General features: G+C 49.5%; 2 protein-coding genes, 1 long non-coding RNA gene and 1 other non-coding gene across 6 annotated transcripts in view; 2 read left to right on the forward strand and 2 right to left on the reverse strand.

Moving 5' to 3' along the window:
- Window positions 1-14459, forward strand: part of SGK3 (serum/glucocorticoid regulated kinase family member 3) — a 40705-nt gene extending 26246 nt beyond the window's left edge. For both annotated transcript variants that reach the window (XM_068162505.1, XM_068162506.1), the window contains exons 5-17: window positions 809-884; window positions 4362-4449; window positions 6471-6520; window positions 7647-7704; window positions 8740-8823; window positions 8920-9051; window positions 9530-9642; window positions 9820-9856; window positions 9973-10059; window positions 10660-10755; window positions 11526-11681; window positions 12478-12567; window positions 13086-14459. In XM_068162505.1, the coding sequence (XP_068018606.1) occupies window positions 809-884; window positions 4362-4449; window positions 6471-6520; window positions 7647-7704; window positions 8740-8823; window positions 8920-9051; window positions 9530-9642; window positions 9820-9856; window positions 9973-10059; window positions 10660-10755; window positions 11526-11681; window positions 12478-12567; window positions 13086-13256 (1238 nt within the window). In that variant the 3' untranslated portion in view covers window positions 13257-14459. The remainder of the gene's footprint in view (window positions 1-808; window positions 885-4361; window positions 4450-6470; window positions 6521-7646; window positions 7705-8739; window positions 8824-8919; window positions 9052-9529; window positions 9643-9819; window positions 9857-9972; window positions 10060-10659; window positions 10756-11525; window positions 11682-12477; window positions 12568-13085) is intronic.
- Window positions 14460-16924: 2465 nt separating this feature from the next.
- LOC137453339 (uncharacterized) lies at window positions 16925-26121 on the reverse strand. 2 transcript variants are annotated; one of them, XR_010990328.1, is made up of 6 exons: window positions 26017-26121; window positions 25487-25588; window positions 24875-25002; window positions 23632-23750; window positions 20514-20715; window positions 16925-19623 (listed from the first exon to the last, which is right to left on the reverse strand). It is a non-coding gene; the product is annotated as an uncharacterized lncRNA (long non-coding RNA). The 2 variants fall into 2 exon arrangements; XR_010990327.1 differs by having other exon boundaries at window positions 16925-18405; window positions 26017-26120.
- MCMDC2 (minichromosome maintenance domain containing 2) lies at window positions 17066-24538 on the forward strand. The gene is made up of 14 exons (XM_068162508.1): window positions 17066-17165; window positions 17252-17382; window positions 17479-17538; window positions 17796-17991; window positions 18799-18921; window positions 19114-19221; window positions 19978-20106; window positions 20564-20795; window positions 21401-21606; window positions 21872-22038; window positions 22376-22552; window positions 22896-23038; window positions 23362-23471; window positions 23929-24538. Exons 1-14 carry the CDS (start codon window positions 17066-17068, stop codon window positions 24093-24095), a joined length of 2049 nt encoding a protein of 682 aa, XP_068018609.1. The 3' UTR covers window positions 24096-24538.
- Window positions 25653-25731, reverse strand: LOC137453370 (small nucleolar RNA SNORD87). The gene has a single exon (XR_010990350.1). It is a non-coding gene; the product is annotated as a small nucleolar RNA SNORD87 (small nucleolar RNA).
- Window positions 26122-26211: the final 90 nt, after the last annotated feature.

Here is a 26211-nt window from a genome sequence, read left to right on the forward strand (position 1 = left end):
AGGTCCTACATGTGTTCTGCCTACAGGGACTTCCTGGTTGGCTTTGGTTTCTTCCCTTTTCTCTGACCTTGGGGTCTTCAGATCTGGTTGAAGTTCTTGTCATGCCATGCAGTCAGGTCTGCTCAGGTGTTCTTGGAGTCTCCTTTAGGAAAGTGGAGGTCAAATGGGGAGGGGGAGCCCTAAAACTTGATTGCAACTTGGGATGTGGAAGAGAGTCCCCAGCCGTGCTGTGGATCTGTGAGCGGTGCTGCAGGCCTTGAGGCATGAGACACTCACTAGTTCTCAAGGTGTTCTTGCTGGGGGGCAGGCTGCAGCTGGAGCCTTGATGCTCATTTCAATAATGCTTTCTCTTAACGCTGATTTCTTGAGGCTTTGATGCCCTGTTTCTGCTGGCTCCTGGGAGAAGTCCCAGGCTGTACAGGTGGCTGTGGAGATGCTTTGCTGCTGTCGATCCCTGTTTGGATCCATTGGTCTGCCGGACTGGGCTGTAGGAGAGGGAAGCTTAGGTAGCCCTCTGCCCCAGACCTGCCAAAAGAGAATCACAGAGTTGTTTAGGCTGGAAGGTCCTCCAGTCCCACTGCCAGGGCACCACTGGATTGTCAGATCATGTCAGGGAGGGTGACATTTGTTCCCTCACCTCAGTGTTGGAAGCTGCTGAGGTTCACATGTAGGAGCAGTCCTGTTCTGGGCCAGCTGTGAAGCAGTCTCTCTCTCTCACTCCTCCTCGACTCCTAAAGCCCCTACATCTGAAAATCCCATTTCCCAAGCTGACTGAGCCTTCTGCTAAAGCTCTCTCTTTCTTTTCCAGATTTTATCAAACAGAGAAGAGCAGGACTGAATGAATTCATTCAGAATTTAGTTAGACAGCCAGAGCTATGCAACCAGTAAGTTCCTGTGCTTCTGTTTTATAAGGACTGTGGAGAAGATGGGAGATGGCAAATACAAAACTGCAAATGAAGTACTTTTAAGCAGAACATTGATTTCACCTGTCTGGTCTCTAGCAGTTTCTGGGTTGTTTTGCTTTTACTTTGTGTAACAAAAGATCAGCTGAATGATGAGAGCATCCATCCCCTCCTCTCTGCACCAGCTGGTGTTCCAAGTGAAGGAATACTTTAGCACCTTGGGTCTTGGGGTTTTGCAGTGAAATCTGCTAGAAACTGCTTGAGGAGCACTGGAGCTCAGGGGGGTTGTGGAGTCTCCTTCCAGGTGGTGACTGAGCCTCCACATCCTTGCTTGCTTAGACTGTTCTGCTTTCAGGTGCTAACTAAATTGGATGTTAAGCAAGTTAAGTTATGTAAAGTTGGTAACCCACAAGGAAGGCCCAGGGGCTTGTGCATTCCCACAGAGCTTTGTCCTTCCTCTGAGTATTTCAGGCACTAAAGCCAACCTTGGGATGTGGAGGTGTTAAGTCCTGCCTAGGAAAAGTGTTCCACCAAAAGCTTAAAGATGGTTCTTGGTGATGCCCTCCTGCCTGGATGGGAGGACAGCACCTGAGTGTCTGCACTGGAAAGCAGGAATGGCAGCTTCAGTGTGACCAGGCAGGAGACACTGACCTTGTGCTCTGAAACATGCAGCACTCTCTGCAGCTTTTTGAATACATTTTTCTCCTCTTTTTTTTCCCTTTCCCCTCCTTCAGTGGTCTTTGTTCTTGGCTGTGACACACTTGTGCAGTATCATGGCAAAGCCAAAGCTTTCTGCTCAGTCCTAGACCTGATGTGTGTTGATCAGAGGGCCCTGCAGTCAGTGGGAGAGGTGGGCCATTGGCTGAGGTCAGACTGGCAGCTAGGTGGACTGGCTTCAGGCTGCATTCCTCAGCTGTGTTCGATGGAGAGCTTGCTCTCATGGACAGAATGCCAAAACAGTGTCAGAAGGGCCAGAGATATGATCCAGGTCTCCCCTTCCTGTCCTGAATGGGAGCTGGGAGCTGGTGAGCACTGAGGCTTCTCAGCTGCTGGGAGCTCCTCAAACTGGGCTGCTTGCCCCCTCCAGTGTGGGGCTTGAGGAACATGAATGCACTTAATTGTCTGTCAGAATGCATCCAGAGACAATCTGTTTGAATCCAGGAGTCTAACAGAGGGTGCATTAAAGATGTAAGGTGGCTATTTTTAAATACTCCAAAGTAGCTCCTTAATGAGGAGGAGAACATTTGCATAACACTTGAAGAGCTGGAGGATGCCAGCCTCTGTGGGGAGAGGAGTTTTCAGCTCTGAGTGAGAAGTAGGGGTCTGGGCTGCTTCCCTGGGAGGAAATCAGAGAGAGTGGATTCTTCTGCTTTCAGAGGCTGAGTGATGTAAAAATGGATGTGAAGCCCCTGGGCTGTAAAGTGATGCAGCCCTCCTAGGGGCCAGCAAACCTTGTGTGACAGCAGTGGTGCTCTGTTCGTGCACTGTGGGCTTTAGAGCCTTTGGTCCCTGTGAGGCAGACAGCAGTGGTTCAATTCCCTTCTGAGTGTGTGGAGAAGAAAGATGCTGGGCACATGACTGAAGTGTGGCTTAAGCCTCCAGGTTCAGCCCCTGGCCATTTTATGCTTCAAAACTCGAGGGACTTTCTGGGCTTGTTGATATCTGAGCACGTCCAAACTCTGTGTGTGGCTTCCCAGGTTTCTGCAGGAGTATCCCAGCAGGAGCTGAGAGCCCTTCCTGGATTTCAGAGCTACTCCAGCCACACCAGCCCAGGCAAGCCCACTTCTGCTGGGGCTGAGCATCCCTGGGATATTGAGTATCCCTTCTGAAGCTGGGGTCTTGGTCCTTTTCCTACCTCAGGCTATTTTAGGAGCAGCCTCAGTGTGCTTTAAGACACAGAACTCGCCCACCTGAGCTGCCACAGCTCAGGAGTCCTACCAGGCACTTTGCTTACCGTGCTGCAAGCTTGGCTAAGCACTGGCTACACTAAACTTCTGCTTTTTCATCACTCCTTTTTTTGCAGTGCTTTTAAAGTGACAAATGTGACCAGTGTACCATTGAGCAGTTCCACTTCTGGCTGCCATGCAGTGAGGCTGATGAATGCCCTGCAACTGCACAGCCTCCTTTTACTGGCAGCTGATTGTCTGAAGTTATTTTTTCCCTGCTGTGAATTCAGTCGTGGACAAAGTTACTATAGTAACTAGTTGAGATGTGTTACAACATGCTCTATTTAATCAGCCCGTTGTCCAGAGTCATGAATGCTGAGAGGTAATTAAGGTCTGGTTCTGTTGTTCTGACTAGTGACAAGCATTAACCAGAACCCTTCATTGTAGAGACTGTGATAGCCAAAGATGCTTCAGTGTAAAGGGCTGGCTCATGAGCCAGTATCACTACAGTGCTCAAACCAGAGTGGGACTCAGGGGAAAAGACTGACCCTGAAATAGATCAGAATTTGGAGCTCACAGAGGATGGGAAGAATGAAACTGGGGATGATGGTGGGAAACTGTGTGAGGAGTCCTGCTGCTGTGCTTTAGACCTGAAACATTTGATAGAGGGACTGGGAGTACAGAGTGTAACTGATGGAGAGTGGGAGCCTCAGGTGGCACAGAACAGGAGTGAGGGTCAGCATGAAGCACAGGAGCTGGAGAAATGGCAGGAATGGCTCCTCTCTCACTTCTGATCCTCACTTTGCAGCAGGGTGCAGATGGATTGAAATCAGCAAAGCAAATCCATCAGCTGCTGCTGGGAAGTCCCCTCTTTAATATGGCCTGGGGTAAGAGCTCCATGGGGAGTCAGTGCTGCTCTTGTACTGAACAGCCTAGGAAGGGAGCTTCCCAGAGCACTTTATCTCTGACATGCAGGTGAGATTTCTTCAGCTTGACCTTGTCCTGTCAGCACCCAGCCAGAACACATCCTAGATGCAAGACCACCATCTTCTGCTGGAGATGGAAGTTGTTTTGAGTGGGGACAGGATCCTTGCAGCCCTGTGTCCCTTGGGTCACACATCTCTCCTGACAATGCAGGCTGTGTGTTTGCTTCTGTGTTGTGCTGCACTACCTCAGTAGAAAGGAAAACAAGAAAGGGTTTGAAACTCCTCAGTTTGCTGAACTGAAGTTGGTCTCCTAGTGGTTGCTAGCTAATTATTAGAAGAAAGCATGAATTCTAATTGCCTCCCAGTGCAGCTCTGCAGAGTGTTTCCCTGTGAAGCCTTCACCTACATGCACTTGAACACATCAGGGTTTTGCAAGGAGAAAATGTCATGTCCTGTGGGAGAGTCAGCAGCTGAATTGTGTTGCTGGTAGTGTTTCCTGTACACAGCCCTTAAGGACCAGAGCTTGGATAGAAAGCTCTGTGGCGAGCAACTCATCTGAGGCTGCTGCCTAATCCTCTGCTTCCTGTGGTTGTGGCTGGAAAGCCCAGAGGTGATGGGGGTGCTAATGAGGTTCCCTGTGTTTCTAGCCCAGATGTCAGAGCCTTCCTTCAGATGGATAACCCCAAGCACCAGTCGGATCCCTCCGAGGATGAAGATGAAAGGAGTGGTCGGAAGGTAATGAAAACAAAGGTCTTCCGAGTTGCAGCTGCTTGAGGGCAGTCTTTGGTTTGTTACCTACTGAGACTTACTGCTTGGCTTCACAGAGAATCCCCTCCATGCCCCTCTGAACAGGCCTGTTCCACTGTGGGCTGTGAGAGGTGAACTGCAGAGGGGTAAAGGCGATTGCTGACTTCTGTCTGCCCTACAAGAAACAGCCTCAGGCAGAGCTTAGCTGCCACAGTTTGTGCAGTCTGTCCAAAGAGCCTCACTAAGAACATCTGGGCAGGAGCAGAGGAGACTGAATGTCTCTTTGTCTCTTTGTTTGCTTGTGTGGGGGGGATGCTGCTTGTGTTTTTTAACAAGGGGGAGAAACAGTTCTCTCAGGGGGGAGTGCAGCGTTCTGAAAGGCACTCAGGAGCGAGGGTGGGTGTGATTGCATTGCACTTACAACCCCGTGTGGGGTCTGAAGCCTCCTCTGTCACAAAGCCACTCCATGGCTGGAGGCCTCCAGAAACAGTGCTGTGGGAAAAAGGGGAGGCAGGCAGCAGTGCCACGTTGAACTCTGTTGCTCTGTGGCTCATTTGTTGGTGTACAAATGTGACCTTAGTGCCTCTTACTCAGCCCCTGTTAAAAACTGCAGAGCTGTCACTTTGGTTTGTGTGACCCAGAGCAGGCTGAGGGTCTCTGAAAGCTTCCCTTCCAAAGGTGCCAGTCTTGGGTTGGTTTATTTTCAGTTGTTCTTCTTGTTGAAGTGTTCAACAGCCCTGAGAGCTTACAGCACCATTCTAAACTGAAATACCACTTTCCTCCTCCTTTGAAAGGTATTTTGAGTAATGAGGAATGATCTAAACCTCCTGTGTAAAATTAATGATGTGTCATGCTCCAACAGAATCCAAAGTGGGAGGAGAGCTCATGTGTAGTGGACCAGCCTGCTTGGTAGCAAACTCACTTTCTCCTGGTTACTGTAAATGGTAAAGCTAAGCAATAAGGAACAAAAGCAAGCCTCAAAAAAGAAAAAGAAACCTTTTCTGCAGTGGCTCTTTCAAAACTGGCCAGTGCTGCTGTGTGGGTGGCTCTCAGGGTGAACAGTAGCAGCCATTCTCTGCTGCTGCAGGAGTGCTGGCTCTGTGCTGCCCGCTGGCCTGTCCCCAGCTAACCTGTGCTCAAGTGCAGCCTGTCCTCCTCTGACCAAACCCAGCCCCCCAGCAGGGAACAAATACTGCTTGTATTCATCAGAGAGAAAATGGAGACAATTACCTCCATGGCAGTGGCTTCCTCCTCTCCCTGTCGTTTCCAGGCTCTGGCTGGGTGTGTGCTGGGGAGATTGGTGTCATTCCTGGAACTGAGTTATTGCCATTCCAGCTGAACTCTTCCTCTTGGGGTGGAGAGAATGCTCACTGCTTGTTTTTCACAACCCCCATGCCTTACAGTACCCACTCCTGCATAAACGCTGGGGGTTAGGGTGCTCTGCTGGTGAGAGCTTGGAGGATTCAGGGTAAAAGGCAGACAGTGTATTTGTAGAATGGCTGAGGTTGGAAGGGACCTCAAAGATCATCTGCTCCATCTGTTCCTGGAGCCAATGCAGCAAGGGTTAAGTCCTGGAGAAGGAGCAAGCTGCTTGGTCTTAACTGTGTGTCCCTAATCTTGTCCTCTGTCTGGACACAATTATTTTGTCACCTTTTGTGGTGTGGGAAACGCTCAGCCATAGTGTCCCAGCACTGCCTTTTCTTAAAGGCACAGCCTCACACGCTCACACCTTTGTTGCCCAGGGTGATGGGTGGAGAAATGATCTGTGATGAGGTGATGATGGCCACAGACTTGGGCTTGCAGAGTTCCCCATCTGGGTGTTGGATCTCTTCAGAAATCCAATGTCACACACTGGACTTGAGGCTCTGAAAGGTCTCTTTCAGCCAGAGTGATTCCAGGAGTGTAGAGATGTGGGCTGAGCAAATGAGTGTTTGGTATCGCTGCTGGTTGAAACAGAAGCAATCACCACACAAAGTATTACAAATGAACTTCTCTGTCTCTCCCCACAGTTAAACTCTACCTCACAGAACATCAACTTGGGACCATCTGGAAATCCTCAGTAGGTTTCAAATAAATTGAATTAAAAAGTAATTCAATTTAATGTTTTGGGGCTTTGGGTTGTTTTTAGTTACATTTAATTCAAATGGATGTTAAAGCCTGGGAAGTTAGCCTGAGTGCAGTTGGTCACAGGATGAGGAATTCTTTGGCTATCAGCCTGTATTTGTTGATTAGCACTGCCTGGGAGGAGGCAAAACATTGACTCCTGGGCTACATGAATGACTCTTTTAAAAGCTATTTTCCCTTTCAAGCTCCAGATGTTGTTAGCTTGCTGCACTTAGAGATGTTTCTGAACATGAGCTTGGTTTAGTGCTCAGCAGAGGAGCAGCTGGGCTGTGGGTACTGCAAACTTGGTCACTGCAGTCAGAGCCTGTTCTCTGCTGTCAGCTGCAGAGCTGCTGCTCTCAGGTCTGTGCACATCTGCTTCCCCTGTCTGGGAGGTGACTGCTGCTTTGGCTTGCTTTGCCTCACTGCCCTGCTCTGGGCTGACAGGAAATGTTTAAGAGGTGGCAGCACAAAATGGGATGTAAGAGTGCTCCGTTCAGGGGCAGGGTGATGGAGCTGCTGTTTGGGAGTCTGAAAACATGGAAAATTGCTGACAAAAATCTCTCTGAATTGTGTTTAGGGAAAAAGGGAATGCTGGGGAAAAAAGTGAAAGCAGAGGTGATGTGGGAGTGGAAAAACTGAGAGTGCACAGAGGAGAAAGGTGGTGTGGCCTCCCTTCTTGCTGCAATTTAACAGGGGGGGAGGATGAGATAATAGATGACAAACTCAGTCCTTCCTTCTCTCCTGTGTGCTTGAGAATTCATTTGGCCCTCTGGAAATGAGAAATTAGCTCCAGGAAAAGTCGTGGGGAAGTGGAGGCTTAAAAATGGCAAGAAAGTAGACTGTGGAGAGTAACAACGTCACTCTTGCTCCTCCTTTGCATCTTAAGCTTACAAACCAAACTCAAGGGCAAGTGGCACTGCAGAATGGAGAGGGAAGGTCTGTGGAAAGCCAGGTGCTGGGTGGGCTGAGGAACAAAGGAGGGTGCCAGCAGACTGTTCCCTGTACAGCTCAAGTGCTGCACTGCTGTGCAGCTTGGCACTTCTACCCAGCTGACCATCTCCTTCCTATGTGTCTTTCAGTGCTAAACCAACAGACTTTGATTTCCTGAAGGTGATTGGGAAGGGCAGCTTTGGCAAGGTGAGTTCTCATTGCTCTGTCTGCCCTAGTGTGCTGAGCATAGTGACTGTTGGCCACAGGCTTTGCAAGTGGTGTCAGTGGTGGGTGGCATATCGAGTGCCCTGCTGGGCCCCTGTGCCTGCCCTGCCGTGGTTTCCCTGCTGGAGCAGGTGTTGGCTGCCTCAGTCACTGGTTGGGAGTAAGGAAAGGGAGCATTGCCCTTGCTGAGAGCCACAGGGATCCTCTGTCTCCCCAGGAAGGGAGGCAGGCAGCCCAGTTCCTGGCCTGGAGCACCAATTGTGTTCCCTTTGGCACAGGCTGTTGTGTCAAACCCCTGATGCTATGGAGCAGCGTGAGCAATGGTGACTGAAATACTGCTGGCCCACAAGGATGCAGCAGAGGATCCCTCCTGAACTCCTTGGGGTTGGGTTACTTTGTTTTCATTACATTGTCTTTAAAACTTACTGAAATGGCTGAAAATGACCTTGACAGAGATTCAGCAGGGCATGGAAGGTAGTTCAGCCTTTCATGAGGTCACTGTTGTGACAGATTGTCACTGAGCGGCAAGCAAACTGTGTTGGTGATTGCATTGCTGCCTGAGGAGCTGTGTTGGGAAAACCAGCACAGAACCTGAACTTCTTCCTGACAGAATGTGGCCTGCCACAGCCAGGCTGCCTCACTTCACTTCGCTTTGTGGCCTGCCACAGCCAGGCTGCTTCACTTCACTTCACTTTGTGGCCTGCCACAGCCAGGCTGCTTCACTTCACTTCACTTCACTTTGTGGCCTGCCACAGCCAGGCTGCTTCACTTCACTTCACTTCGCTTTGTGGCCTGCCACAGCCAGGCTGCTTCACTTCACTTCACTTCACTTCACTTTGTGGCCTGCCACAGCCAGGCTGCTTCACTTCACTTCACTTCGCTTTGTGGCCTGCCACAGCCAGGCTGCTTCACTTCACTTCACTTCACTTTGTGGCCTGCCACAGCCAGGCTGCTTCACTTCACTTCGCTTTGTGGCCTGCCACAGCCAGGCTGCTTCACCTGCTTTTCATTCCACAGGTTCTGCTTGCAAAAAGGAAGCTGGATGGGAAATACTATGCTGTCAAAGTGCTGCAGAAGAAAGTTGTTCTGAATAGGAAAGAGGTGAAGAGACACATCCTTTCTCCACACACCTCCCTTCCCTCTCCCCCTCAGTTAAAGCTATTCCTATTTGCTGACTGCTGTTCTGCTTCCTCGCAGCAAAAGCACATCATGGCTGAGCGCAACGTGCTGCTGAAGAATGTGAAACACCCCTTTTTGGTTGGCTTACATTACTCCTTCCAAACCACAGAGAAGCTTTACTTTGTCCTGGATTTTGTTAATGGGGGAGAGGTATGTGGTGGTGTTTGGATTTGAGCCTGTCCTGCACCCTCTGGGTGGGAGGGATGAAAAGATCCTTCCCGGTGGCTGCGATAAGCTGTGGCAAGTGTGTGTGGAGCACAAGCATGTCCAGAATGGGAGGTGACTTATGTGACACCAGCTTAAATCCTGCTAGGAAGCTGTCTTGTGTGACATAATCTTGCCAGCTTCACAGCTTAGTGATTTTTCTCTGCTTCCTTTTGACTAGTCCTGGCTTTAGGGGAATGTCCTTACGTGTTTGAGTTACCTCTCTGCTTCTGAGCTATGAGAGAGAAAGGAAGGGAGTAAGGGAAGGACACAGTCGTGCAGCAAACCCAGTTCTATTGCATTCTCTTGTTTTTAAACAAAGAAGGGGAGGGGGTGAATAAGTGAGGATGTAATTTTAATAGTAACAAGTCATGGACCTGATGTTTGTGTATGATGGTCTCATTTCCTCTCTCCATGTTTCCAGCTGTTCTTTCACTTGCAAAGAGAACGTTCCTTTCCTGAGCACAGAGCCAGATTCTATGCTGCTGAAATAGCCAGTGCACTGGGCTACCTACACTCCATAAACATTGTCTACAGGTAAGCCTGGAGCCTCTCCTTCTGCTGCAGAAGCTCAAAGTAGGACAAAATCCTGAATAAGCCCCACTTCATGAAGTCCTCCTACAGGAAACTTGTGCAGACTGTCACCACAAGGTGACCTTTCAGCTGCAGTCCAGTCCCTGTGTCAGTTGATACAATCACTTTTTCTTTCACCAGGGATCTAAAACCAGAGAACATCCTCCTAGACTCACTAGTAAGTGTGCAGCACTGCTTTTGGTGTTCTGCCTTCTCTTCCTCACCACACTGACCTGAGGTGTGCCCATGTGGGGAGCACGTTCTGGTTTTGAAGTACCTCTCTTTGCTGAGCAGGGTCACGTTGTGCTGACAGACTTTGGCCTCTGTAAAGAAGGGATTGCAAGTTCTGACACCACTGCAACCTTCTGTGGGACACCAGAGGTATGTTGCCAACTCCTGTGTTTTTCTTCTTCCACTGCTAGTTCATGACTGTTGTTAATGCTGGTGTGACTGGAGGATCAGATCTTGTCTTTTGTATTGCTGTGACTGCTGTTGGACAAGAATGATGCAGCGGCTCTCAGCTCAGGCCCTTGTGGAGATTTACAGTGAACCTCTGTGCAGGTCCTACAGTTTCTCTGTGATGAGACCCTTGAGGCAGAATTAATGTCTTCCCCTTGCATTTTCCTGCACTGGATGGGGGAGCACAGGCTTAGGATGGCAGAGACACAGTTAGGGGCCAGCTTGCTGGGAGGTGTTGCCTCTGCAACAGTGCAGCAGCCTACTGGAAATGCAAAACAAGTCTCCTAGTGGAGGGGACAAAGTGGTTTGGGAAAACAATGGTGTGGGAAGTAATGTCCCAGTGGGAAAGGCACTGTCCTGCTTGGTCAGTGGCCAGATGGTGAGGAAGTGTTGGGCAGGTTTGAAGGACAAGAGAGACTCTTAGCAGTCTGTGCATGAAGCAGCTTCTCCTGAGGGTGCTTACTGTGATGTGACTAAAGCCTGATGCCCTAACAGACTTCTTTCTTTCTTCCTTTCTTTTAGTACCTTGCACCAGAAGTCATTAAAAAGCAGCCCTATGACAACACAGTGGACTGGTGGTGCCTGGGTGCAGTCCTTTATGAAATGCTTTATGGGCTGGTATGTACTTCATGTATGGGGGCAATGGGGCCTCCCTCCCCTGTCCTCCTCTGTGTGAAGTGAGCCTGGAGTGTTGTTACAGATGCTGAAGTACTCCCCTGGAGTGCATGGGCAGTTTGTCCTGTGCCCAGCACAGCAGCTGCTTGCCTCACTTGGGTTTTACATTGCCTCTTGACGTCTGAGCTTTGCTTTGCACTGAACTGCTGGACATAACTCTGCTGAGGAGCAGCAGTCATCACGTTGAGGGCACATGAGTGACCTGAAGCAGCAGTGATCATGCCCAATAAACCCCCAGTTCAGAAGCAGAAAAAGTGACATTTAAAGGTGCTCTTTCACTTTGCCACTTCTTGATGCAGCATCAGAAGGACAAAGTCTTACTCTGCTGCCTGTGGGCACATGCAGTTACTGCAGTAAGGGTCTGTTCTGTTAGTTCTCTTCAGCTTTATCCCCTCCCAGAGGGAGACAGGCTTGGTTTTCCACTCTCATGTTCTTTTAGACAAGTTCAATGGGAGCTTTGAAGCTGGATGAGATCTGTGGCTCCTTAGGAATGTGAGAGCATGTTGGGAAGGGAGGAGCTGGGTGGGGAAGCTATCAAGTGTAAAGCTCCAGCAGTGCTGATGGCTGAATTTGAAGCTAGCAGAGCACAGAAGAGTCAGATAGATGTCTTGTGCCCTGTCGGCAGTTTGTGATCTCAGCAATCATTTCCTGATCACACATGAGACAGAACACTGCATGTGGCTGCAGGCTTACATGTGGCTTTGCTTTTTCAGCCCCCTTTCTACTGCAGGGATGTGGCTGAGATGTATGAGAACATCCTCCACAAGCCCCTCGTGCTGCGGCCAGGGATCAGCCTGACAGCCTGGGCCATCCTGGAGGAGCTGCTGGAGAAGGACCGGCAGAGCAGGCTCGGAGCAAGGGAAGACTTTGTACGTGGGGTCCTCGCTCAGCCAGCCCTGCTCTGTCCAAAGGCACACCACCAGCTGATGTGCACAGGTTCCACAGCTGGAGACAGAGATCACTGCTCTCTCTGGCTTTACTGCTTTGAGACACCAGCGTGGTCTGTCTCTGAAAGCTGGGATGGGAGAGATGATTGCTGCTGGCTATCAATGTGTAGAGCCTGGCTGCTGCTGTGCCTGCCAGCAAAGGGAGCAGTTCCTGGTGTGGCAGTCACTGAGGTGTACCAGGGTAGGTTTCACTGTTAATGGTGGAACTGGGAAATAAGCAGAAGCAAAGGCCATTTTCTGGTCACACCAGTTTCACTTCCTGCAGGAAAACCACCCTTCAGGTAAAGAGGAGCAGCAGCAGCACGAAAAGAGCACATTTGGGGTTGTATTGAGCCTTAAAATGATGGCAAACATTGTCCTGGTGTAGCAACAAAGCTATTTGGACAATAATCTGCTTTACAAAAGCTAACAAACCTTGAAGACAAAAGCAGAGGTACCACCAGGGAACGATCTACCTCTGTGGCAGGCTGCAAGGTGGTTAATTTTAAGGCTCAAAGTAGAAAACATTGAAAGGAAACCAGTTTGTATGGGCAGGCTAACAAGTGAATGGCTGGTTTTACATCAGTAGTACTTCAGAGCAGTAACACTGACAGCAGTACAGCTTGTACTGCACAACAAACTCTGAGTAAGAACCTGAGGGAGCTGGGTTCCTTCCATGCATGCAGTCTGAAGCAGGATGGATGTCTGAAGTGCCTAAACCCTGTGTTCCTCTCTGCAGCTTGAAATCCAGAAGCACCCCTTCTTTGAATCCCTCAGCTGGACTGACCTCCTTCAGAAGAAGATTCCACCTCCATTTAATCCCAATGTGGTAGGTGCCTGGTGCTGCTCCGAGTTCCTGCCTGCCAGATTAGGGTGTGCCAGGGCTCACCTACTGGCAGAGAATGTCTGTATCAGAGTGGTGAGGAATGGGAGCCCAGCGGCGCTGCCAGTGGTTTCTCTTGGCTGGCTGGGTTGGGGGTTGGGGTTTGGTGGCTTTTGTTGGGTTGGCTTTTTGAGGGAGTGTGTGTGCTAGTTTCTGCATCTTCCTCAAAGTCATTTTTGCAAAGGCTGTTCCTGCACATTTCTTAGGCTGGTCAGATCACAGAGGTGGGCAGGCTCTGGCCTGACCTCCAGCCTCAGGCCTGACCTCCAGCCTCAGAGAAACAGGCAGGCTTTTAATAGCTCTTCTCAGGGATGCTGTGGTGCGCTGCCCTAAATTCCTGCCCCGGGTAGGGAAGAACAACGTGAAGCAGAGAGCCTCAGGTGTTAAAGGTGACCTCTGAAGGAGAAGCACAAGTTTGAGGCACAGTATTGAGATGCCAGCTGATGGAGCTTTCTGGTTTCTAGGTTGGACCAGACGACATTGGGAATTTCGATGCAGTGTTTACAGAGGAGATGGTCCCGTACTCGGTCTGCGTCTCTTCCGATTACAGCATCGTCAATGCCAGTGTCCTGGAGGCAGATGATGCCTTTGTTGGATTCTCCTATGCCCCACCTTCTGAGGACATGTTTTCTTAGGAGTTGAGAAGGCAACAGTGTCTGGGAGGTCTTGAGGTGAACTGAACCTTTAGGGTTGTGGACACATTCCAAACTAGCATAACTAGTGCCTCGTTTTGTATGTAGGTTTGGAACCTATGAGCAAACCTTCTCTGCTGTACAGGAGGGATTTGGGCATTCTGGATGGCTTCCTGTTTGTTCCTGCTGCAGAAAGTATTTTTTAAGTCCTTGGGAAAGCATTCTCTGTATTTTTTAAGCAAAAACACTGACTGTTCTCCTCAGTCCCTTCAAGTTTACATTCCTACCTGCCCGAGATCCGGCTGGCACGAGCAGCAGCAAGTTTAGTAACCTGAAACACGCTTTTGTACCTATTTACAGTGACTTTGTGCTTGAATTGTAACTATGCAAACTGTCTTTTGTATATCCTGGTTTAAACAAGGTCAATGTTTTCCCCTGTTCTATCAGTCTGAAGTGTATGTTGATTTACCTGTCAGCACTTAAACGAGGGGTTAATGTAAGTTAGGACTGAGACTCTGAACGGACTTCTGCAGAAGGAAGAGTTGGTGACATCAAACTGGATTCTTGCTCTTGCTGAAGCACCATTTTGCTCAGCTGGATGACCTGAGGTGTGGGGGTTGCTCAGAGCGAGGGTGGAACAAGTTACCTGATGGTGTTACTGATGGTGTGTTTGCCCCTTCCTCCCTCCCTCCCTCCCTCAGATCAATACATCTCTCTCAACCGCATTAAACATAGTTTTGGTTAAAACTCTGCTTTTCCAGAGAGGTAATCTGCAGTAATCACTGTTGCTTTAAGAGGCTCTCTTTCTCTGACCTTTTGGGGGTGGCTGGTGAGGGGCTCATGCCAAATAGTTGGGATTTTTCTCACAGATTTATGGTTTGAAACACTAATCTGTTCCAAATGGACCCTTAGTTCAGCACTCATAGCTACTTGTCTCTGTGCTCCAGCTTGCACCAGTTTAAAATCTTCACTGGGAGGACATAAACCTGTAAATGAGGCTGATCAGTCTGAAAATGTGAAATCTAAAGTCTCTCATACACTTGTGTGGACAAACTGCTACATCTGAGCGTTGCTGCTTAAGGACATCTTTCTTTTTAACCAATGCAAACACTGACTGCAGTTCCAGTGTATAAAGGTCTCTCATGGTAGTAGTTTTGTAATATATATATATATAACTTGTAAATAACAACTTATTTTTGTCTGTTACTTCAACAATGTTCTGTGTCTTTTCTTCCTAAATACTTTGCTGAAAGGCCTTGCTTTGAGAGAAGTCTGATAAGGCACTGATGAGCAGCCACCCATAGCTGTTAGACAAACATCAGTATGTGAATCATCTCATCTTTGACTAAAGAAGATAAATGCTCTCTGGATTGCATCAAGAGCAGGTGAAAAATGAGAAGATTGGATGAAAGAGTCTGTCAAATCCTAACTCTCTTCAAATGAATGTTGTAGAGCTTGCTTTCCATAGTGCTGCTCTGTGAAACTGAGAGGTAGCTTTGGAGCTGTCAAGGACAACCAGCACTTTATTTCTACTGCTGCAAGTTTGCCTTGTGAATTGCCTCAGTCAGGGCTTCCAGAGATGACAGACTCTGTCTCCATCATCAGGCACTAAGCCTCACAATACTTCTCTCTTGTTCTGCATCCCTCTGCCTTTCATGATGAATGGTTTGAGAGTAAGATGGTGAGGTTCAGGGGGTGGTACCCCTTCAGCCAGTGCTGAACTGAAAAGTGGAAGCTGAAGCACTGGTTCTGGTAGAGCCTGGATGGGAGATGGTTGAAGAACCTACACAGCAACCACCTGTGGTACTCCCTTCCTGTTTTGGCAGATAGGCAAATAAAGGGAGGTAAAACCTCTCCTTTTGTGACCAATGCAGGTTTTTTCCTGTTGAGTGACAGGGGGTTGTTCCCTTCCAGAGGTGCATCTGAAGGCCATGAGGAGCAGGCATTCTCTCCTGGAGCTGTGGAAGCAAAGGGAATGGTGAACTGAAGCACAACAGAAAGAGAGCTAGGTGGTGCTGCCCCGTGGGGTAAGTTTGGAGATGGCTGGCATGCTAAAGGCAGCAGCTAAGCATGCACTATCTATTCATGAAAGGGAGAAAATGCTTTTATGTGGTCTTTCAGTGCTTACTGTAGTGTAAGGACATGACCCTTCCCTAGGAGTGTGGAGGCAGTGGACCCCCAGGCTCTGTGCTTAATGGGGCACCACCCAGCAGGGTCCTGTCCTTGGTGTGCCAAGGCAATGGAGACAGAGAATCCAGCTACCTGCTTTTAGTTCTGCAGAGACAGAGCCTAGGGGAGAAGGTGAAAATCCAGCACAGTGTTAGCAGGTTCTAAACAGTACAAACTATGACTGGGGGTGATTCTTACCTCACCTGACGTTAGTATGTGTGCTCCACTGGTCACTATACTGTTACCCAGTTCCTCCTACTGAGGTGCTCCTACATGGAAGTTTCCCTCCTCAAGGTGTGGTTGTTAGTATCAAAGTCACTGCAGCTTAGGGCACAGCCCTGAGGCATTGCCTACAAGGCTGACAGAATGTTGCTGTCATAGATACAGCTCTTAGGTGGTTTGCTTCCCATGATTGTGAACTTCCCAGTAACTTCTTTGATCTCGGGCACCTTCCCTTCTCATTGCCTGCTTTCAGACCACTTCATCCTGTGCTTATTCAGCCTTAAACAGCCTTTCGACTCCCTCCTGCTATGAAGGTGGTGGCAATGTGCTTGTGCAGCTGTGGGCTAGCGGATGGCCTCGGGTTCTGCTTTGCTGGGGAGGCAGAGCCCTCCGGGCCCCCGCAGGGGCAGCTCTGGAGCCTTTCCCGCCGCTGGCACTTTCCCGCCTCAGGCCCTGAGCTCCCCGGCTGGGCTGAGGTACCCCAGGGGCTGTCAGGGGTGGGGAACGTGGGGGCCAGGGACGTACGGGGGAGCTGGGGGGGGGTGTGTGTTTCTTTCACAGAATCACCAAGGTTGGAAGAGACCTCAGAGCTCACCGAGTCCAAGCTGCCACCACAGACCTCATGACCAGCCCATGGCACCAAGTGCCACATCCAGTCCCCCCTTGGTGGGACTGAGGGGTGCAGCAGCAATGGTGCAGAGAAACTGCAACAAACAAAATCCTACTGTCATTTTTCTTTCATCTTGTGTTAAACTTCGCTGCTTCAGGCCACCAAGGATTGCTCCCAGCCCGCAGTTCTGCAAGGCTGTGGCACTGGTTCCCTTACTCCTCTCTCAGTGGTGGTTGGCCCTCTCAAACCCTGCTCTGTGAATGCCTGCAAGGGATCCTTCATCTGCTGTGAGCTTTGCTCACTCATCAGCTCACTAATTGTCTGTCTGGTCCTTCACCAGGTAGCTGAATCTGGTTCTGGAGAGTGGTACTGGTCACCTGCCCAGAGGACAAAGGAGGCTTTGTAGCAGATGGTAAACTTGTCTACAGAATAGCATTTCTGGCCTTGGCAATTCTCCTCCCAAGTTCAGCAAAAGAGTGCTTCAAGGTAGAAGATTTCACTTTAAATGCAAGCTTGAATTTCAGGGGTTAGGGAGTTGGGCAGTGAAATAATCCACTGAGAAAACACCAGAGCACTCCTCAGGAATTTACTTTGGGAATGTAGTATGAGTCAGCCCGGGGAAAGAACTGCCCTTGGAACAGTGATACTTGAAAACCCCCAGAGAACTGCATGGTTTGAAAGACAGACAGTTTATTTTGTACAGCTTTGTTAACAGATACTTTGGTTATTAGCACAACAGGGCCACTTCTAACATCATTTCATCACGGTTTAGTCAAACATACTGCTGGAGCACAAAGATCTCTCTGGGAAGATGCACGGTGGGACTCGGCAGATGAGGGAAATTGCTCTGGTGTACCTTGACAGAAGTGGTGGCCTCCAGCAGTTCGTGCAGGATTGCAGAAAATACAATGGTATTACTCACTCAGATTCCCTGTCACCTTGGTGAGGACTGGTGCACCACCACTGCAGTTATTTAGGATGCTTTTTGCTCCTCCAGACTCCAGACAGAGTTATGCTGTTTATCGTTTCACCATCTCAATCAACCCCTCAGATATTGCTGAATTAGATGCAACTCTTGGAAACTACATCCTCCATCACCCCCTCCGAGCTGCACGGGTCTTTCAGTCAGTGAGTGCATACACACTGATCCACAGGAGCAGGCAGATGCCTCCTGTCTTTCAGCTAGGCTCTCTGTTCTAAGAGGAGGCTCTTTTTCCATCACAGGTCTGTTTCATAGCTATTAAGACACTGTCATTAATTGAACAATTGCAGACAGAGGCCCAGGTGAGTCTGCCTTCTTGCCCTTTAGACCTTCACTCTTAAGTAGTTAACATTTTTGCACTAACTTTTGCCTTTGATTGTAGCAATTTTTCTCCTTAAGAATAGCTCTAAGTCTCACCCAACCCTGCTGCAAAGGGTTGGAGGTAATTAGCATGAAACTTTTTTTTGCCAGTAGCTCTCTCACAGGTGTTTGTCCATGAAAGCAAAGCTGGTTCAGGGGCATTAAAGACATAAAGGTATTGATTTGTGTCTCCTGTCAGATCAGCATCCTGCTGAAACCAACACACTTGCCCCCTTTACCAAGCTACCTTCTGAGCCTCTCTGCATTTCCCTTCAACTACACCTCCCAGAGATTCTACGTGGCTGAAGGAATTGCCCTCGCGCTGGGAACTGTAACAAAATACACACAGGGAGCAAGATTCCTTTGCTCTGAGGAAACCTGTCCCTTTTCTGAAGGTACTTAGAGAATCCATGCCCTTTCCAAAGCATTTTCCTACGTGGTCTCATTGTGATTGCTTTTATTAATGGAAAGCAGTGGAGCTTGCCAGTGGCTGCTCAGTGCCACTAAGTGTTTTAGGAGCACAGCTATGCCAGCAATCTGTTTTCCTACTGCTGAAGACAGCTGCTGTGAGAAGAGAGAGATTGCCAATGTCACAAGTTACCTGAAAGGGAAAAAATCTCAACTACAGAACACACTTTCCATACAGGCAGCACACAAAGGTATGCTGCAGTGACTGGCAAAGGCCTCCAGCACAGAGCAGGTTTGCTTTAAGGAGTAGCTGGCTTCTGTGGAAGTACTTCTGAGTAGCTGCTAGATTCATTGCAGGGTTAAGCCTTAAGTACTTTTAAGGCTGTTTTGTTTTCTTCTTCCTGTAACAGAGACCAGAAATTTGTCAAAGAGAAATGAAATCCCCAAGCCTGGAGCCTGCAGAATAAATCACAGCCATGTCTTTATGAGGGCACATGCCTCTAGTCATGAATGTCCACATCCTCCCTCATCCCCAGGCCAGGCAGAAACAGCAGTGGCTCATTCCTGCTGCTGAGCCAGGCCAAGTGTTCCACCTGGGAATGTGCAGTGGGAAATCCTGCTGTCTTCTGGTGGCACTACAATAAATTACAGAGAGCATGTGGGAGACACACAGGATAAAGAGGGACTCTCACTGTGCCAGTAGCTTAACCACTTCTTCGTGGGAAACTCCCAGTGAGAGCCATGTCCTCCTGCCAAACAGCTGATAAAGTCTTTTCACTGAGTTTTTTCCTTAGGGTTTAGGTACATAAGAATGCATCTGCCTGGAGCTACGGAATCTGCCACAGTGAGGAGTGACTTTGTGTGCTATTTGTGTTCTTCACCACTGCAGGAAGACATGAAATTTCGAGTCCTTGGTGGTAGGATCCCTGTGCTTCTATTTTGAGATCCGGTGGCAGGATCTGTGTAGCTTTAATTTTAGATGTGTTACTTTCCCACTTGTTACACAAGTAACCAAAGTGGTTAAGAGGGGAAAGCCCCAGAACACTTAAACACCCCCCAGCCCTGTGCTGTTTTCACAACTAACCTTTTCTCTGCCTTTATTTTGAAAGATAAACAAATAGTTGAAATGATTGATGCAAAAGCTCTCACTGCTCTGAAGGGCTGTTCCACTGCTCAGTCACACTTCAGGCTTCAGACATTTACAGTTTTCTTGAGAGGTAAGCAGAAGCTGGGAGTTTTGTCTAAAAGCCTTAGAGCTGAACTGTGCTAACCTCTTGCTTTGTCTGGACAGATCTGTTTCTCTGGATAAAATGGTCAAAGTCACCATTTACAGTGCAGTTCTTTATTAAAACTGGGGGAAAACACATGAAGTTAGCAAGGAATTGAAGTCAGCAGGGGACTGAAGAGTGCACAGGGCAAAGGTGTTTTATACCCTCCTGGGAATGCAGGGCCCTGGGCAGCTCTGCAGTGCCCCATTCTCACTGTACCTTGTTTTCTGCCTCCTTCCTACTTCCTTTGGTTAAAGTGTTCCATACCAACTCCATGCATTTGAAACATCCTTCCTCCATCCAGCTGTTTCCACATTCCAGCAGGGTTTTTGCCTTCTGCACTACCTTCCCCTGCCAACATTAAATGATTTCTAATAGGAATATCCCACTACACTCACAACTACCCTCTTCCCATTCATTCTCTTAAAAGCAGTTCCAAAAGCCTGTGGCATTATGGTTCATTTCCTGACAACTGCAGCTAAACAATAATACATTTATAACCCAGAATCTAAGGGGGAGATACTGCCCCTGCCACTTGACTGCAGGCCATTATGGTCACCCTGGCCTGGCACCCAGCTGTTGTTTTCTGCAGAGTACAATGGAGCTGTTCACAATGTGAGGTCTCCTGCCTGTGCCTTTGAAACTGATTTGATGCCCCAACACCTCTGTAGGTTCCTCACTGCCCACCACCATTTTAATTTCTAGATGAGCTGGCCAACAAGATGAAAATAGGAAGCCAGTACAAGATCACAGGAATCCCAGCTTGTGTGCAGAATGGCTTGCAGGTGACAGCATGCATAGAAGTCAACAGCGTACAGCTCTGTGAACCAAGGGGTAAGGAAGCTCCATTAAATATGAAGTAGTTGGAAAGCCCTCTGGAAGAGAAGCTTGAGAACTGGTCTGTGAGCTGCAGACCCAGATTACAAAGCCACTCTGGGGCCTGCCGCTGTCTGAAATGGACATTACTGTTACTGGAGACTATCTCCTGCTCCCCACTTTGCCTGCACTGGGAAACCACACAATTCTTTACTGCAGTCCTTCCACTGCTCCTGCCCAGGGGCAAGGACTCTGAAGTCTTACTTAAATGAACCTGGTATTTCAGTTATGCCTTCCTCACAGTTTCAGCAGATCATGTCTGCTATCTTTAGAAGGGGCAGGTGTCTGCACCCTCAATTCCTGCTTAACACAAACTTCTTTTAAGTTTCATCTCAAGACTAGGAGCTTGAGTTGCTCTGATGTACCTGCAGAGCTCTCTTGTGAAGTGGCTTAACCTGCACCTTGTCTTCCTTAGGTCCTGCTTTTGTCAGCGACAGCTTTCAGCATCTGCTCTGGCGGACTTCAGGTTCCTGCTGGAGCTTTTCTGCTGTCCTTGCCAGTGTCTTTGCCTCTCAAGTTGTTCCTCCAGGCACTCACAACACTCTGAAGCTCGCCATACTGCTGAGCCTAGTGCAGACATGTGAGAAAGACAGTGCAGATTACCTGGATCTGCTGATTGTGACAAGTGACACACTAGTAATTGATAGGTAAAGAGATGCCTTATTGTCACTTCAAGGAGAATTAAGAGCAGGAGATTTAACAGATACTAGGATCTGTCTTACAGGAAAAGCTGAAGGCTACATTTGCAAACTAATACTCAGGGCTCCTAGTAGATACACCCAGCTTTTATCCCTGGCACATTCTTATTGGTCTCAAGTGATAAATCTACATCAGAACTTCACTAACAATGAACCTACTTAACACTCTGGTAGTGATCTCCGTGGGGTTGTGACACCAGCACTGCTTAGCAGAGCTCCAGCAAAAGGTTCTTCTGCCATCAGAACTGCAGCCTGCCCCAGAAGCTGCTAATGACAAGAGCTAAAGGCTCTGCTTGTCCACTCCTCTGGCAACTTTCCATCAGCACTTGGAGTTAACAGGCAGTGTGTAAACACTTACATTTGTATCGCTCTCAGACTAGACTGAGAAGGCATCAAAAGCCATGCCCATCTTTAGGCATGGCTTACAAATCCAGCTGTTGGTGCCTTTCTGGTTCAGTCTTAGTACACAGGGATGTCACTATCAAGTAGCAAGCACGGCCTGAAGCTTTGCAAAGGCCAATGGAACAGTTTCTGACAGGGCTTTAATCCTCCAGGCTGCTGAATTACAGCATCTGCCTCCTGCCCCGCGGCGTGCGGCACCCACCAGCGAGCGACATCTTCCCTTCTGTGTGCAAAGACAAGCATGGGACTGGAGGTGCCAGCATCCAGGCCAGCAGCGCTGTGCTGGCCCAGGGTGGTGTCTGTTACATAGGAGACCTGTCCTCCTACAGGAAGGATAAACTGGAACTTCTGCAGGCTGGTAATCTCACACCTAACACCAGATGAGGGGACAGAACACAGCTGGGGCTGGTCCCCAGCTTATGTGAAACTCTAAGCTATTTTTCATGGGTGTGTAAGAAAGAAGCCCAGGTCCTGTAAGCTGGTGTTGCCACAGAGGCTCCACTGCAGAGCTCCACTATTGTCACAATTCAGTGAATACCTCAGTGGTGACTGGTTTCAGGTAGTGTGAGAGACCAGAATTCGTAGAACTAAAGATGTAACTGCTGTGTCTTGTCCTGTCCTAGTGCTAGAGAGCAGAAGCACAACAGTGTTCATTCCTGGGAAGAAGTATGGAGAAGAAGCTGACCAGCAAGTTACTATCCCCATTCAGACCAATTTCTGGTCTTTTGTAGATGTGGATTCTGCCTCAAAGAAGCACACCCCAAAGGACAGCTTGTTCCTTGGGCAGATGGTAAACACACACCTTGTGAGGGCAGTGCCTCTGCTGCAGCAGACACTCGTGTTTGTGGTTACTTCAACTTAGAAAAGAATGGAAACAATCCAGTTTGTTAGTACTGCCCCAAAGTCACAACTTCAGTGACTTCAAATCAAACTGCTTTCCCCAAAGAGGGATCATGTGCTTCAGAACAGCTTTGGGCAATTACTGCTGAACCAGTCTCACTGCATCTGTTACAGGCAGTTCATGAGGCAGCCTTGCAGGACTCACTCTCTGGCTGCTGAACATTTCTGCCATGGTTCTGCAAGTCCAAAGCCCAAAGTAATTTGTTTTCTCTGGGTCTTCTCTTTAGGACCTAAGTTTGGTTCCATCTAACCTGGTAGATGCTTTTGGCCTTTTGATACATGATGAGTTTCCAGTGTGTCAAGTGTCTGCTGCCCTTGTGCACCATACTCTGAAGAGAGCCATGAATCCTAGAGCCATGTTGTACAAAGTCTCACAGCAGTTCAGGACAGAGGACTACGAGGAGGTAACAGGCAGCACCCCATCAGCTGGGGATGTGGCACACTTGGGAAGGTCATGCTGCTCTGGCATCAGGAGGTTCTCTGCAGTACCCACTTCAGAGCAGTTTGCCATCAATAGTCAAGTTAATATTTCACTCTAAACTCAGTGTTCTCTAGGATCATCAACAGATGATTCTGATCAGCATCTGAGATCTACCCCTACACACAGCTGAGTGCTGGCAGCTCTCCTTCACTGGCAGAAAACACTGTCCACACAGCACTCCTGTGCCACTGCTGTGGTAAAAGGTGTGGAAAACATAAGCTCTTTGTTTTAAGTGTTTAACTGGAAAAATATCTTCCCTTCTCCAGTTCATTTTGTTTGCCAAGAACCTTCAAGTGGAACTGAGCCCAGAAGCAGAAGGCCTCATTCAGGGCTACTACCTTGCCAGCCGCAGAGTGAGGAGAGATTCTGTCCATGGAGCCACCTTGGCAGCATCTGCACTGAAAATGCTGTAAGTCCTGCTCTACACAGCAAACAGCTGCTTGGCAAACTGAGACTAGTTTCAAAGAACTCTGCCAGGCAAAAATATCACTGAAAAATCACTGCTGAAGCTATCTAGAAAAAGAAGGATTAGATTTAAGATAGAGCTTTGTATTCCCCATGCAAAAGAGCACTAGCAACAGACAATGCAGCAAGGCCCCCTGCCCAGTGTTTGTGGGAGATTCACAAGTATGGAAATCCCCCACTCCACTCTGAGCTCTGGATTTAAAGCCAACTTCCAGATGGAATTCCAGCTGCAGTGTTTTCTTTCTGACCTGCTTCTGTTCTCTCTAGGATTTCACTGTCTAAGGCTCACACTAAGCTCAGTCTGAGAAGGAAGGTTCTTGAGGAAGATGCACTGATTGCCATCTTGCTACTGGAGTCCTCTCTTACCCTCAAACACGGTAAGTAACAGACCTCAGCCTTCACTCATGGGTACCTTGTGTTCATACTTGGTCAGTCTGACAAGTGCCTGTCAGTTGATGGCAGTAATAGTCCATCTCCAAAGAGAGTTCAGCATTTCCCCTGCTTAAAGCACCAACAGCAGAAGATCAGCTGCCTTACCCACACAGCCTCCATGCTGTCTGTAGGGCGTGAGGCCATCACCAGGGCTCCATCCTTTCTGCTCAAGGCACTGCTCCTCTCACCTCAGCCCAGGTTAAGCTACAGACAGATCTCTCTCCCTGGGGAACAAAGACAAGGGTTGGAGGTGTCAGTCACTGTGTTCACACACAATCTGGCAGCCAGGCAAGAATCAGGATGCAACACTTCGATGGCACTGCACAGGGTTGTGTCACAGCTTTGTGTTGTGTCACAGGCAACATCAAGCCTTCAGCACATCTCAATTTCTCCTTTGCCCAGGCAAGTCTGCACTGTGCATAGCTCCAAATCCTGTCTTTCCCTGTGACCTCAGCAATGAGAGCTCCCTGCACCAGAGGGATGTGTACCTCACACAGTGCCACCACCAGCTGCGCCAGTTCATCGCTGCCTACGGCCCAGGGATTCACCTCGGTGCTGATGAGGAGTGACAGCTCCACCCTGACTCAAGCCTGAGGCCTCACTTTTGAGAGCCTGCAGTTACTAGTTGTGTACTTGTGGAGTCTTTAGGATTTTTGAGACAGTTCAGTGCTATTTTTGCTGAGGAACAAAGCAAAGCTGACATGACTTAGCTGGAAGTTCTGTGACCCTGCTCTCTGAAGTGATGTCTTCACCCTGGGAAGCCACAGCCTGAACACACAACTCTTCTGGCTTCACCCACAGTGAAGGGAGGAGTGAAGCAGGGGTTTTAGTAAGACTACAACTACCAATTAAACCAGGGATTTAGAATCTGATGTTTCATTTCAGCCACCTGAACTCTACAGCTGCTCCTGTTGCTCCTTTTCAACTGCATCACCCGGTGAGGGGTGTGTAGTTTCAAGTGCATTGAAGCTGTTTTGCTGGTGGAAGTTTGAAAAGGTATTAAAGTATCACCACACTGCTTGATGTTCTGTGCCTTAATCACAGCAACACCATGCTAAGTGCATGCTGGAACCCCCCCTACTTCCAGGACTTTCTACCACCCACAGGGGATGGCAATTGCACAGCAAGGGACAACCTGGTAGGTAGGGAAAATCCCCCAAAGCCTTGGTGACAGAGAAGCTGCCAGCAGTAGCACTGTAGGCACTCATTGAGACAAGATAACACAAGTTCTCCTGCAGGTTTGAATCCTGAGTTACTCAGTTTGGGCCAATTTATTTGGCACATTTAAATACTCCATTAGTTCTGGGAGGGTCCCTAAGGCCACTTCTCTTCCTAGACTGGCACTCACCTGAGCTGCTTTTGAGGGTGACTCACACATTCTCAAACAGCCTTGCACTGAATCCAGCGGTGCTGAGGAGCAGGAAGGGCTGTGGCCAGGTGCATCACAACTCCACCTTTCAGGCTGCTGCTTTCCAGCTGACAACAAAACACAGTACATTCCAAAAAAGAAGTTAGTTTTCTCTACCCTTCACCAACCTTATGCAAAGTTATTTACTTCACTGGCATCTCAGAGTCAAAGATGCTCATCAAAACCCAGTCAGATGGGTAAACGGCAAAGCTCTCATCATGATGCCAGCAGTCACTGCTGGAACAGACCCAGCCAGAGCCAGTGACTGGTGAGCAGCTCTGGTGAGCCACCTGAGGGAAATGTGGCCTCAGAAAGAAACATTTGCTGCCAAAAGAGCACAGCATCTTATCCCAGGCTCTCCCCAGCTCCTCCCGTGGCGTTTTCAGCAAGCACCACTAGACTCCTGCAGCACAAGTGAAGGAGAGCAGAGCCAGGAGTGTCTGAGCAACAGGTCACACCCCAGCTGCAGCGAGCCCGGCTGCAGCGAGCCCGGCTGCAGGCAGCAGCAGAGGTGGCCAGCACAGCCCCTCCCCAGCCAGCCCCAGGGCTTACCGGAGTGGCAGCGTTCAACTTGGCCTCTCCAGCAGGCAGGCTTCCCGGCGCGGATGGCATCCGCTGGAGGGCAGCGGAGGAGGTGGGCTGGTGTCACGGCACCTTTAACAGAGCGGATACCATCAGACCTGCTGCTGCCAAACCAAACTGGAGCAAATCCCCTCCAGCTGGCACATCAGATACGAGATTGCTCATCACAAAACTCAGCTGGGTAAACGGCAAACAGTTATCATCACGATGCCAGCAGCCAGGGTCCCGCCTGTGCCAGGGCTGGTGTGGTTCTGTCCGGGATCCAGACACCCGAGGCGGGAAAAGCACCGGCAGGCTGCTGCCGTAGGGCCCGCTCTGCCGCCGCGCTACCGCAGCCAGAGCTCTGCACGGCAGAGCTCACACACCGCGGAGCTACCGAGCACCGGAGCGCCCGCAGCTCCGCCTCCCCGGGAGCCCCACCGACGAACGCCTGCTGAGAGCGGCTCCGGCAAACACCGGCCGGGTCCCGCCGCGCAGCCTGAAACCGCCCCATCACCTACCCCGACAGGCGGCCGGCGGCACCTCGGTCCCCCGGCACGGCGCCTCCGCTCCCCACGGCCGCAGCGCGCACGGAAGGAGCGAGCCCTTGGCGGGACGCCGTTAAATAGGCAGCGCGACACCTTCCGGCGCCGCGCTTTACGGCGGGGCGGGGCCAGCTCGTAGCTCGTAGCGGGGCGGGGCGTGGCGGCTGGCGG

The sequence above is a fragment of the Melanerpes formicivorus genome, unplaced genomic scaffold (assembly GCF_026170545.1).
Source record: "Melanerpes formicivorus ecotype bairdi unplaced genomic scaffold, bMelFor1.0.p_v2 SCAF_65, whole genome shotgun sequence".
Taxonomy (NCBI): domain Eukaryota; kingdom Metazoa; phylum Chordata; class Aves; order Piciformes; family Picidae; genus Melanerpes; species Melanerpes formicivorus.

What these genes read in the sequence shown, in the direction of transcription:
- MCMDC2 (XM_068162508.1), top strand. Translation starts at nt 17,066, where the DNA reads ATGCACGGTGGGACTCGGCAGATGAGGGAAATTGCTCTGGTGTACCTT. An exon ending in GAAATTTCGAGTCCTTGGTG is followed by an intron (nt 18,922 to 19,113) that starts GTAGGATCCCTG and finishes TTATTTTGAAAG; the next exon opens with ATAAACAAATAGTTGAAATG. An exon ending in ATTTACAGTTTTCTTGAGAG is followed by an intron (nt 19,222 to 19,977) that starts GTAAGCAGAAGC and finishes TTTAATTTCTAG; the next exon opens with ATGAGCTGGCCAACAAGATG.